A 13030-nucleotide genomic window follows, 5' to 3' on the forward strand; every position below is an offset into this window, starting at 1 on the left:
TCTGGGATCAGCTGTGGCTCACAAACAGCCCGGGCGTTCACCTCCTCTGGGGTCAGAGCAGCAGGAATGGCCTCATTCTTCCAGTGCTGTTTGCCTTTTCCTTGAGCTCCCTGAAAGGCCAAACAGCACTCCTTCCCCCAAAACCTGTCCCAGCTTCCCCAGGGGCTCCCAACGCTGCCTTTCTCTGTCTTCTCAGGTGCCACAGGAACCAGCAAATCTGGGATTTCCCAGTTAAAACCCCAAACTCATCAGGGCTCACACCAGCCACGACCCTACAGTGCCTGAGGACAGAGGAACACCAGGATTCTGGGAACATTGAGGGAGCTCTGCACTTCCAAAGGGCAGCAACCACAGCTCTGCTGTGCTCCCAGATCCAGGAGCTGCCAGGTCAGGCTGAGGGTTCTGGTGTGGGATACAGGGCTGAGGAGGAAACGGGGAAAGAACAAAGCCACAGGCTGGGCTTGGGGTGGTGCCGTGGACTCTGCTGGTTTATGGCTGCCCTGGTGCCTGCTGGTGCTTGTCCCTGAGGAGGGGCTGTGGATCCTGCTGCAGGTGCACAGCCTGGCCCTGCTCCTCCAGCTCCAGCACCTGCAGGGAGCAGCAGCAGTACTGACAGAGCTGAGAATGGGGTGAAGCTTGTCACACCCCAGAGCAGCTTAGCCCTCCCAGCTTACCTGTCCCACACCCTGGGTTCAATGCAGACAGGCAGGTAGCTCATGCTGGGCCTAGAACCTTCAAATCCAGCATAGTCTGGTTTTACAAAAACAGGAGATCCTGCTTTTTTATCAGGGCCAAAGCGTAGACAGGCAAGTGTGTGTGGGGTGATTTGTAAGACAAAGGGGTGGGAAGATCCAGGCCAGAGCACTCCAGAGGCAGCTGCCCCAGTCTGGGTCCTTGCTGACCCTCATGGTCACTGCTCTGCTGGGTGGGGGCTGCTTTTTGCCCCCAAGAGCCTGTAAAACTGGGAGACTTCATGCAAACAGGGCTCTACTGCTCAAAAAACAACCCCACCATGCCAGGTGCTGCTCCAGGCTGGACTTTGCCCAAGCAGGATTTTCAGCCGTTCGTGCCCATCCCTCAGGGAGGCGGTGGAAATGTCTGGGGGAGGCAGAAGGAAGCACCACAGCAGCAGGGATCTGGGATAGAGCCCAGAGTTTCCTGACACTCTCCTTGTTAGCTCGGCAGAAAGGAGACCTGGGGCAAGGGTGGCTTCCTGGTGTGGTCATGTGCTGCTCTGGGGATAACAAGGCCTGGAGCAACCAGCCTTGGATCCCTGAGGGTTTAAGCTGGGAATGAGGTTCAGCAGTGCTCCTGAGCAAGAAACAGCTCCCACTGCCTCTTCCTGAGGCACAGAGAGACCCTCAGTGCAGAGCTGGGAGTTTGAGAGGTATTCAGAGGCAGCTGCAGAGAGCATGACCACAGCAGCCCCCCTGGCACCCCTTCCTGCTCCCTCCCAGCCTGGATCCCTTCTGCCACAGAAACCACACACTCTGCCTGGAGATATTCCACTTGTTTTCCTTTATGTTGCACTGCAGTTTTAACAAAGATATGAACATGCAGAGTGATGCCACTCGTCAGCAGGAGCTCGGCACAGAACGTGGCGATGTCTGTCCATCGCCAGCAGGGAGAGAGGCTCTTGGAAAAGGGGCAGGAGAGACACTCCCAGCAACAACAGCATCCCCAGAGCTCCCCACATCCTCTCCCACCCACAGCCACAGCCTCTCCAGCCTTTCCTTGCTCTAGGACAGCAGGTCGACCTCTGCAGCTGTGCTGGGAGCCCTGGAGTGCTCCAGCTGTCCCACTTCTGGCATGAACAGGAGCAGCAGCAAGGAGAAGCAGGGTCTGTCTCTACTGAGTAGCTGTGCTGTTAAGCTGCTGTTTTCCCTTCCCAAGAAGGCAGAAAAAGAATTGTTTTACAAACCAAGCTGACCCTTGTTTTCACAGGAGAGCAGGAGGGAGTAGAGCTCAGGAGTACCTGTGCCAGTGGCAAAAACAGCTCTGAACAGCCCAGGGAAGCGAAGCAATACCTCAGGGATTTATCCCAAAACCTATCAGTTCTGACTCTCTCAGCCCCAACACCCTTTTTTGCTCTAACCCCTCCTTCTCTCCTCCCTGCCCTTTGGGAATTGTGGCAGATGGCTCTGGCTGGAGCTGCTGTGGCTGCTCTGGGGCTCTGCCTTCTGCTCCACAGGGTACTGAGGTGCCTCCACAGCAAACTCAGGTGGGGATGCTGGAAGTTTTACTTGCCCAAGGTGAGGAATATCCAACCATACATATCCTGCCCCATTCAACAGGCTGACTGAAAGAGGGGGGGAGAAGGGGAGAGCTCAGTTGAATTTAGCCTTTGAAAAGTCCATTTCTGGATGCTGTTCCATGAACCTGCAAGGAAAACAAAGACAAGAGTTTGGGTGAGTCAGCAGGAGCAAGAAGAGCTCTGTTTGGGGAAGGATTTCTGCTTCCTGCACTGTGAGTTTTGCTGCAACCCCACACCCTCCACAGCAGGGAGGGTTCTGCTGAGCTCCTTGGGACACATTCCCTGGACTACAAACACTTTTTCCTTGGGTCAGTCAGAGCAGCATTCCTGCCAGCCCAGCAGGTCAGCAAGTCCAGACACATGGGAGTTGTTAATTATCAAACACACTCTAACTCTTACCTCTGGGCTGGACACGTTGCAGCCACGACACTGACTGTGGGGCAGAGGGGAGATGGTGAGGGCAGATTAGGATTGAAGCTCCAGCCTGTCAGCTGGAGCTTTACTGGGGATATGGGGAATATGCCCAGTGCTTTCACAGTAAAAACTCAGGGAGGACATGACCAGAGGAATCTGGTTTCAAACCAGGTGCAATCTGATTTCAAATGTCCTGCAGTCCCAGCAGAGGGAATCACAATGGTTTGGGTTGGAAGAGACCTTAAAGATCATTTTGTTCCATGGGCAGGGACACCTTGCAGGGACTGTATGGACTCAGGTTGCCACACCACAAAGTTCTGAGAGCAGTGTTCTTTGCCCAGGACTGCCCAGAGCACTCAGAGGCTCCTCTGCTCTGCTCCCCCAGAGACACAGACATCACACCCCTGGGGAGGATTCACACACAAAGTGCAAATAAGGACAGGATGGTCTCCTCTGTGTTCCCATCTCAGGGTTTCCCCTGAAATGCCCCCACAGCATTTCCTCTTTCCATTTCCAGGGCCATGTGTGCTGGGAGGATCATGTCCTCGTTTGGCAGCAAGCAGAGCTCCACTGGCAGAGATCAGCATCCACCTGGCAGTCACTGAGTCTCCTTTGCCCTGGACAAAGTCTAAACTTCCTCTCCATCTTTTGCTAGCCAAACTTCCAAACAAGTGACTCTGCCAGCGAGGTGCCCTGCATGTGGACCTTGCTGGGAGCAGAGGGTACTTCCTATTCCACTGATCACCAGGCTCTAGGGAAGTCTGGTCTCTGCTCTGGTCACACCCCACTCAGCTTCTGGCACTACTGATAAAGCCAAGAGAAGCAAGTAGTCAGGTCAGCCACACTAATCCTTCACCCAGAGATAAGGTGTGGAGCTGAAGAAGCTGCGTGACCCAGAATTGCCTCCACACCTTCCCAAATGGCCTTGGGAGCTTCAGGAGTCATTTCCCTGCCATGGTGCATTTATGCCAAACAGGGCAATAAAGCCATAAAAGTGGCTTGGGGACAACTGTCGGGGGGCAAGTGGAGGGAGGGGTTATTAGCTGGGCTACCGAGGGAGATTAGACACCAATCAGGACCATGTTAAAGTTCAGCAGAGATGGCACCTCCAGTCCTAAACGTGCCTTCTGGACTTGCAATCAGCAGATTAAGATAATTCAAGAGTTAGGCTATTCTCAGATTTTCCCATTAGGCTTTCTACCCACCACAGACACTGCTGGTTGGCCAACACCACAGTGACTGTGCAGATGTGAGCATGGGTAGGACTGAAGTCCAAGCTGCTCTCTGTTCACTTATTTGTGCCAGAGGGGAAGAGGAGAAGGGCTTGGAAAGGCAAAACCATGCAAAGGAATGAGCTGTACCCACTTTTTCAAAATATCTTGCTTCTTCTGTTCATCAGAGGTGGGCAGGCCCATGGATTTCTGTCGTTGGTCATACATCATCTTCTCCACCATGCTGCGAGTTTCACTGTCCAGGTCTGACAACTGAAAGCAAGACCCAAATTGGAACAACTCTGGGCTCAAGTGAGGTCATTTCTGAGCAGGCTCTGTTCCATAAAGCAGAAGAATTCTTACCTTTGAGTTCTCTGGATTAATTTTCTTGGTGTTGATTTCTGGGTCTGTGGAAACCAGTTTGTTCCACCATTCCATCTTGTTGATCTAGAGGATAAGAGAGGAAAAAACAGTTTATTTTTCTTGGACTTGCTTTAGGGTTTTTAAGTCTCAATCACAGGGAAAAAATGCTGGAATTGAACTTTATTTGACAGTTTTCTAAATATCAGTAACATCTGTACATGGATAAAGGGTACTTTTATTTCAAACTACTTTAGGCAGCCTAAATCTTCACAGCTGGGACATCTGGGAGAATGTTGGCTGTTCTGTTTGGCACAACATAAATGGGATTACAACAAACCACCTGGAGAGGCCCAGAGGGGACACAAGCAGGGACACAAGAGGGTCTGTCCCTGGATTTTCATGTCACTAACAGATGCCAAAACACACCATTATTCCACTAAAGGACAACTTTAAAATGACTGATTTCCTTCCAGCTCTTCCTGAACTGCTGAGAAACCCATTGGATATCCTGGAATAGCATAACATCAGGCTGAAGATGGGGGAACTTGCCACACCCCACTACCAATGGCACCACTGACACCAACCACGGTGCTTCTGTTTCAGCTGAGAGCCCAGAAGAGGCAGCCAAGCCTGAATGCTGCCCAGTCCATCCTGCTTACCTTCTCCAGGTGCACAGTGACTGTTTTACCATCCTCAATGAGCCAGGAGCTCTCCTCCACCTTGACCTCGTTGAAGAGCTCCCCATCAATGACAGGAGTGTGTCCCTTGAGGCCAACCTTGAGGCGACGTCTCTGGATATCGACCACCACATCCTTGCCCTTCAGCCTGAAGCTCACCTTGAAGGGGACAGCCAGCTGCAGCAAAAAGGAGCAGATTTGAGCAGCTGGGCAGGGAAATTCTTCCTTACCCTCCCTTGCTGCTGTTCCAAGACTTTCTGCCTTGGTTTCATTGGAGTCTGACAGAGCAGAGACTATTTTCTTTCAGATACTGAGTGAGGAGGAGGTGAAAGGAAGAGACCATAAACGGGGAATCAGTTTTTAATGTCTTGTTAAAACTAGACCAAAATCTGGCAAACTACAGCTCCTGGGAATTTTACTGAGTTACCAAGCTCTCTCCCAGCTACTGAAACACTGCTGTTTCCAACAAACTTCCACAGAGCAACTGAGACACAGGGAATTGGCTTCATCTCTTACCAGCACCTGCTCTTATTTCCTGTCTCAGATTCCTCAGACCCTGGTCATGAAGCACTACTTACATCCAATTCTGAAAGAGTCTGTGTCCATCTGTAATTTGGAAGGTCAGCTCCATTGCCAGAGTTGGGTTTAAGTTTTCCTTTATCCTTCTCATCTTCCTCTTCATCATCTGTTCCCTAAGCAATTCAAGCGTAAAGAAAAAAGCCTTTCCAGTTTCCATTGTAACAACAGTTCTTGGGTTTTACAAGGATTTCAGGTCAGTTGTTTGTATTTGATATCCACTTAAATTCAGCCCAAAAATGAACAGCTGCTTCTGCTAAAACATTACTACAAGAAAGAAAGCGTAAACCCTCCCTGTATTGGCGCATTTAGGAATTAAGTGTGTATTTTGGACAGGGCTTGGAGCAACCTGGTGTAATTAATGGAAGGTGTCATGGCAGGGGGAGGAACTGGATGAGCTTTAAGGTCCCTTCCAACCTAAAGCATTTTATGATTCTAAAATATCCCCAGATGAGTTTTACCTGTTTGTTGGAATCTGAAGATTCACCTTCCTCCTCCGAGGGTTTCTGTGGGACACCATTACCCTGCCCTTGTGCCTCTTTCTTCTGTTTGAAAAGAGAAGAGCAGAACACACTCAGCCAAGAGCTGACACTTTGTGTCACTTCCTGAGCTGGCACTAGATGGCCTCAGCCTTTCAGCTCCAACTGAACATCCCACATTTTCAAAGCATGGAATTTTCAGCCCTTAGAAATGTTACAGGAAAGATGTTCTGCCAAGGGGAAGATTCTGTTTGTCCTCCCACTCGGACAAAGAACAATGAGCCGTTTTAACCCCTCACAGCCACAGGAACCACAAAGGTGCACCTGCAGATCCCTGACTTGGCTCTCACCTGGTTGATTTCGAGCTGCAGCCTTTCTGCCTCCTCATCTGTGAGCTCCTTAATCCGTGGCTCGTTGGCCTCCTGCTTCTCCTTGGCCAGGCGAGCAGCACGCTCAGCCTTCTCGCGCCGCTCGGCCTCCTGCCGCGCCTTCTTCTCCTTGCGCTCCTTCTGCGCCAGCTTGTTGTGGTGGCTGAAGGCATCTGTGATCAGCTGGGGGACAGAGACACAGCACAGGGGGTTAACAAAAATATCACCCACTTCAAACCCAAACGAAGCCAACTCGGCCTCCTGAGGAGCATGAGAACGTTTGCTAAGTCACGTGGATGTTGTGACTTTTCCCTTCATCTTCATTCGGTTTTTTTGGCTGAAAATCTAGAGCTTTTTCAATTTAAAAAAAAAGAGGAGGAAGTGAGAAGAGAGGAAAAAGAGAAAGTTGAAAATATTGAAATGTAGCCCTTCCTAGTTACACAGGGAGTGTATTTCCAGGAGATAACAGCGAAAGAAGAATTTGCCACTTATTTTGTCCTTTGTGTAATTCCAAAGCCCATGCCCAACCCAGCCATCTGAAGCTACTCTACAATTCCAGGACAGCTGGACACACCAGACCCAACCTTTTTACCTACTTCTGACCTTTCCCATGCCTGGGCTTTTCTCCAGATGGAGCTTCAGTGCCATGATTTAGAGGAGAAATGCCTGAAACACCCCCGCATTTTCTCACTGAGGAGGGAGTTGTTCCATAAATCTTTTGGTTTAGCCTCACTCCCAATTCTCCAAAGGTTGTTGTGACTCTGGGAGGCAAAATCCCAAGGTCTCTGATGCCAAGGGCCGCGTGCTCAGCGGGAAAGCTGAGTACACAGGCAGGGAGCCAGAGAATTGCCCCAGGGTCGATAAAGCCGGGCTGCTGTGCAGAGCAGCACGTAGGTGAGCTCAGGTCTGCCCCAGAAAATAACAGGGACAGATCCTCAGAAAGGAATTAGAGGCGAAAAATTGATTTATATATATCCCAGGAACTTAGTGGGGGGAAATCCAGAACCTTTTCCAAGCAAATTGCAGCTTGTAAACAAGCATTGAGTATTTCTGCTTTGATTTAAAAGCATGGTTTGTTTACACAGTTCAACTCCAGTGTCTCCTGGAAAACAGAATCCAATCCCAGCCTCTGTTCCCAACCTGATGATCCATGGGGAGGAAACTGTCTTCACTGCCTGACCTTGTCTGTGTCACTGCCCACACCTCCCTCACCCCACACCAAAACGGCTGCTGAAATGGCTCCCAAAATACACAGTGACTTTCCCACCCTCCCCTTTCTCTTTCCTGCCAAGGGCTCAGCAGGATGGGGGAAGCAGCTTCTTCCATGTTTGTTGTGGTTCCTATGGTGTCAAAGCACTTTTCCAGGAGGCCATAAAGCATTTTGACAGATGCCACCACCCAAGGGCACAAACACTTTTCTTCTATGGGCACAGATTTGCCAAGGACAGTAACCAGGTACCTCTGAATTGCCACTCAGGTGGGATCACACAGCCTCCAGGAATATGGGGAGATGTGCTCTCTATCCTAAGAAAAATGACAGTAGGGTTCACCTTTCTTACTTTCAGAGAATCACAGAATGTTTTGGGTTGAAAGAACCCTCCAGTTCCCCTCCCTGCAGGCCAGGGATGCTCCATCCAGGCTCCCCAGCCTGACTGAAGGAGCAGCTGCATGTGCAGAGCCATGGACTTTGTGCTTTTCCTGAGCTGAACAAACAAGGTAACGTGGGGTTATCACCTGCTGTGTCACCGTTAAGTCAGTGTGTCTGGCAGGTTTGCTTTCTAAACAAGCCTTTGGCCAGAGCCTGACAAAAAAACCTGCACTATGGTACCATCTGAGCAGGGAATTGTGTGTTCATCAACTCTGACAGGGGCAGCTCTGCGTTTCCTGCCCTCAGGAGCTGCTGGTGACCACGTGCAGCCAAATGCTGGTCAAGCAGGGGATTCTTGGCATGGCAGACACAGGTGGGATGGAAGGGAGACCAGTTAAAAGCCTGAAGGTTTATCTTTTACCTTCTCTGCTACTCCGTCCTCTCCCCCGGTGAAGAAATCCGTCTTCCTCCTCAGGAAGCTGAAGAAGGTGTTCACGAGCTGGTGCAGGGAACAGGGAGAGGGTGGAGAGAAAAGCAGCAGTGAGCCCAGGTCACTCCAAGCCACCTTGTGTCTCTGGAGCAGCCTTTATCCTTTGTCCTCCCTATCTGTGGCTGTGCCAGGATCAGCCTGGAATCAGCCCCATGACCACTTCCTGAACAAAAAACTCAGTTGTGGAGATCCAGCTCCTGGATTCCCAATCTGCAGAAGAGGCATTGGTGTTGTTTGCATGAAGCAAGGAAGCAGCTAATCCTCAGCTCCTGCTCCCATACCCCACGCTGTTATCTGAGGCAGGAATGTATTTACACGTGCATCCATACCTATATTCTCTAAATATATATGTATATACCGTATTTTGCTTCTTTGCACACCTAAAAGCACGCAAACTCTTTATTTTTACAGCTGCTAAGGATCACTGATGAATGAACCAGCACCTTCAAAGCCCCTCTGGAAACCCACAGACTCCCTGAACGTGGCTGATCTTTATTTCCCAGGAATTCTGTCCCGTGAATGTTTCAATCAGGGCTCTCACTACAACACGAGGGGCTGTTACAGGACCATTTTTTTAACAACTATTTGTGAGTGGGATGTTCCCACAGCCTCCAGCCGTGCTGCAGGTCAGTTCCTGGGTCTGGGAACCGCCAGCCGAGGGATCGGGCTGGGATCGGGCTGGGATCGGGCTGGGATCGGGCTGGGATCGGGGTGGCTCAGCAGATCCCTAAGCACCACCAGGTCTCACGGGGCCGGTGGCTGTGCTGGGCAGGATGAACTGCGGAGCTCCATCCTGCCCTGCGGTATTCGCCCCGCTGTGACCGATCACAGGCACTGCCGGCTCCCGGTAAGGCCCGGAGGCGCCAGGCCGGGCTGCGAGGGCGCCGCGGCGCCTCAGTGACACCGCGCTACTTAACGAGCGGCGCTGGCGCTGCCGGCGGCCGTTATCGCCGCGCCGGGAGCAGCGCACGTGCGGCCCGTGCTCCACGTGCCGGGGCGGGGCGCGAGGAGGCCGGGCCGCTCCCCGCTCGCTCCTCCCGGCCCTGCCCCACCCTCCCCGCTCCCCATCCCGGCGGCGCTACCTCGCGCACGCCGCCCTGGTGCTGCTGGGCCATGGCGAGCAGCATCCCGTCGAAGCGATCCTCCTGCTCCGCCGCATCCTCCGCGCTCAGCCCCATCCCGCCGCCGCTCCCGCACCGGGCCGCCACCGGAACCGGAACCGGCGTCCTCGGAAACGCCTGCCCCTCCGCACCCGCCAATCCCAGCGCGCTCGCGCGCCGCTCTCTTCGCAGACTGGTCATGGTCGCTGTCAATCACAGACAATCTCTTCCAGGATTGGTCTCGGTCACTGTCAATCTTCCGGGAGGAGGCGGGGCGCGAGGCGCGGCGGGGTTGTTATAGCGACGGCTCGTGCGGGTCGCGATTCCTCATGAAGGGAAAGAGAGTCCCGCTTGGGCTCGCCCTGCTGACAGGGGCTTGTGGAGGGCGAGAAGGGCTTCCCTGAGCCTCCCTGTCTGCAGGCTGAGCACCCCCAGCTCCCTCAGCCGCTCCTGGCGCTTCAGACCGTTCCCCAGCTCCCTTCCCGTCCCTGGACACGCTCAGTGTTTTGGAGTGAGGAGCCCGTAACTGACCCAGCGTTTGACTTGCCCTAGCAACGCCAGCACAAGGGGACAGTCCTTGCCCACCAGGGCTCACGTTCAACTGCTGTCAACCTGCACCTGCAGGTCCCTTTGCACTGGGAAAATATGAGAATTTTGGCCTTTTTTCCTCACTTTTCTCTCATGCTGCAAATGGGAGCATTTTCCCTTCCGCAGCCCTGTGTTTCCCTTCCCCTGGGCTGATCACAGCCCGTCAGTTCACCAGGTTCCTCTTCCTCCACCACAACAAGAGCCTCCTGGGCAAGGCCAGGCAAACAGCTACTGATAAGACAACTTCCAGGTTGCTCTTTTCAAGGCCGGAGCGCCGGAGCCCTTGAACGCCGGGGCCAGACGAGTGCCCCGTGTTCGTCTGTGAACCCTGGCAGCGACACCTGCCCGCTGGGGCCTTGGTGCCATGGTACAGCCTGGGGTAATGACTCTGTTTATCCTGTTTGGGTAATCCTGATAAGGCCACTGAACCCTCCCCGCCGCCCATTCATTGAGAAAACGGCCGTTGACTGCGCCGGGAACTCGTTTGGCCAATCAGCCCAGGGACAACAGGGTTGGTTGGGTGGTTTTAATGAGCGCTGCTTAATCAGGCCGGTCAAGGCTGTGGAGGGGTGTTCACTGTGACCCGGCCTTATAAGAGCTGGCTGGAGCAGCCACGGCTGGCAGAGCTGGGAGGACAATCTAGCCTGTGACAGGTATTTTGGAAGGGATTTTATGTCTCTCTCTCCCTCCAGCTGAGTTTTGCCAAGGATCTGGCTCAGCCATGAGCACCAGCGTAGATATGGAGTGTGAGAGGTGCCAGTGCCACGGCAAGGACAAGCACCCTGCCATCCTGTACACCCTCCTGAGCCAGAACCTGCACCCCGGTGGGACCCCTCAGCGCTGCCTGTGCCACCAGCGCCGCACCGTGTGCCTGCGCACGCCACACGTCACCTGCCAGGCCGCCTCCGACGTGCTGGTCAAAACCATCAGCTTCATGAGAAACGTCGCTGCCTTCCACCTGCTGCCATGGGAGGATCAGCTCCTGCTGCTGGACAGCTGCTGGGTGCCCCTCTTCCTGCTGGGGCTGGTGCAGGAGATGGTGACCTTCGAGGTGATGGAGGCCCCAGCGCCCAGCATGCTCAAGAAGATCCTCCTCAGCGGCCAGAGCAAAGGGCAGGAGCCTGAGGGGACACAGCCCACGATGGCTGCCGTGCAGCAGCTGCAGTGGTGCCTCAACAGCTTCTGGAGGCTGGACCTGAGCCCTAACGAGTACACCTACCTGCGGGGAGCCATTCTCTTCAATCCAGGTGAGTGCCAGGCCCTTGCTGGCAGCTGGACATGGAATCACAGCATCCCAGTATCTCTGAGGTTGCAAAAGATCTCCGAGCTCATTGAGTCCAACCTGTGCCTGACCCCTGCCGTGTCACTAGACCAGAGCACTTAGTGCCATGTCCAGTTGTTCCTTGGACACCTCCAGGGATGGGGACTCCACCACCTCCCTGGGCAAACACAGACCTTGTCTTGGACATGGTCAGGGATGGGCAGGTGTGAGAGCAGAGAGGGCTGGTCACCTTTTCACTAACTGGTCATTCCAAAATGCACTGGGAAGCAGGAAGGAAGAATGTCAAGAACTTTACTGGCCCTGCAGACAATAAGTCCTGGATTCCTTTACTCTTAAAGCATGATTTTCCCAGTTAAGTGCTTTCCCTCCCTCAAACAGCATCCCTGGAACAGCTACACCTCAGTAGTGCTGTGTGCATTTCCTCAGTGTGGCCTCAGATCCCTTCTTAGAAATGGAAGGGGGAAGGGTGGGAATGGGAGAAACCTGGAGCTGTTTTCCATCCTTCATCTCTCTTTCCCTCTTCTCCCTCACAGACATCCCTGGGCTGAGGGCTCCCCTCTACATCAAGAGCCTGCAGTGGGAAGCCCAGCGAGCACTCCAGGACCTGCTGCAGCCTCTGCACCCCGAGGACCAAGGCCGCTTTTCCCGCATTTTACGGGTCACCTCCTCCTTAAAATCCATCCCTGCCGCCCTCATCACGGATCTGTTCTTCCGGCCCCTCATCGGCGACGCAGACATGGGGGAGCTGCTGGTGGAGATGCTGTTCGAGGTCACGGGCTGGCCGCATGCCCCGTGGCTGCCCCTGCCCTGCTGAGCTCCCCACGCCTTGCCAGCAGATCCGGGAGCAGGGATTTCGGGAGAGAAGCACTCTGGACTCTGCAGAACTCTGTGTTTCATTGGGGCTGCGGCTGGAGGGTCCCTAGGGAAGCACTGGGCCTCAGCAGATTTCACAGCAGCTCCTGCTTTGCCTGGGCCAGTCTCTAAGCTGGGGAGTGTATGTGGGTGAGAGATTTCCCTCTCTCTTCAGAGCACGGAGCTCTGATCCCAGTTTTTCCTCTGTTTGCTGTGAACTCCAAGCAGTGAGGGTTGTCCTCAGCTTGATCCAATGGCCTCAGTAGGATCACTGACCAAGGCCAAACATTATGGAGTTAGATCTGGATCTGGCTTCCGTGCTTGAAATCTTAGAAATACTCAGGAAATTTCTTCAGGGAAAAAGCCAGAGTGTTAAATCCTACAGGGTGTGCAGACTTAACCCTCTTTTCCCTAGATTCTCTCTTTCCTCCATAATTCCATGAAATACAACAGAACTAAGAGCAGTTAGGAGCACCTAAACCTACTGCACCTCATTTGGAGCTCTGGGCTTTGCTGTTCATGTGAGAAGTGAACCCTGAGTGGAGCTGGTTTAGTGGGAGATCCAAACCTCCTTCCTTGGAGTTAGAGCCAGGTGCACACCTGGAAAACTCGCTCCTCTTGCCTCCAGCAGGTGAGGTGTCAGTATTTTATAAGTGAGCCTTCGTGTGGTTTGTATATAAGATGCAATAAATTATTTTTTTAAATAAAATGTTTGATGTTTTGGAACATGGTGGTGTGCCTTTTTAGCAATAGTGTTGGATTCGGGGTGGGCGGGAAAAACTGCAGCA

The 13030-nt window shown here is 53.1% G+C and overlaps 2 protein-coding genes across 2 annotated transcripts; one reads left to right on the forward strand and one right to left on the reverse strand.

The window, feature by feature from the left end:
- Positions 1-1499: 1499 nt before the first annotated feature.
- Positions 1500-9663, reverse strand: NUDC (nuclear distribution C, dynein complex regulator). Its single transcript, XM_085081197.1, has 9 exons — positions 9503-9663; positions 8352-8429; positions 6325-6525; positions 5957-6040; positions 5498-5611; positions 4902-5096; positions 4243-4326; positions 4034-4152; positions 1500-2379 (listed from the first exon to the last, which is right to left on the reverse strand). The coding sequence occupies exons 1-9, from the start codon at positions 9596-9598 to the stop codon at positions 2328-2330; spliced, it is 1023 nt and encodes a 340-aa protein (XP_084937323.1). The 5' UTR covers positions 9599-9663; the 3' UTR covers positions 1500-2327.
- A 186-nt stretch (positions 9664-9849) lies between these two features.
- On the forward strand, positions 9850-12968 carry NR0B2 (nuclear receptor subfamily 0 group B member 2). Its single transcript, XM_085081199.1, has 2 exons — positions 9850-11355; positions 11924-12968. The coding sequence occupies exons 1-2, from the start codon at positions 10830-10832 to the stop codon at positions 12202-12204; spliced, it is 807 nt and encodes a 268-aa protein (XP_084937325.1). The 5' UTR covers positions 9850-10829; the 3' UTR covers positions 12205-12968.
- Positions 12969-13030: the final 62 nt, after the last annotated feature.

The sequence above is a fragment of the Lichenostomus cassidix genome, chromosome 23, assembly GCF_008360975.1.
Source record: "Lichenostomus cassidix isolate B80296 chromosome 23, HeHo_3.0, whole genome shotgun sequence".
Lineage (NCBI taxonomy): Eukaryota > Metazoa > Chordata > Aves > Passeriformes > Meliphagidae > Lichenostomus > Lichenostomus cassidix.

Bases quoted from the DNA above. Each gene is read 5' to 3' on its own strand.
- NUDC (XM_085081197.1), bottom strand. From the start codon at position 9,598: ATGGGGCTGAGCGCGGAGGATGCGGCGGAGCAGGAGGATCGCTTCGAC. The intron at 5,612-5,956 runs GTAAAACTCATC...TGAATTGCTTAG, and splicing joins CTTCAGATTCCAACAAACAG to GGAACAGATGATGAAGAGGA. The intron at 2,380-4,033 runs GTGGGTACAGCT...TTTTCCTTGCAG, and splicing joins AAGCAAGATATTTTGAAAAA to GTTCATGGAACAGCATCCAG.
- NR0B2 (XM_085081199.1), top strand. From the start codon at position 10,830: ATGAGCACCAGCGTAGATATGGAGTGTGAGAGGTGCCAGTGCCACGGC. The intron at 11,356-11,923 runs GTGAGTGCCAGG...TCTCCCTCACAG, and splicing joins AGCCATTCTCTTCAATCCAG to ACATCCCTGGGCTGAGGGCT.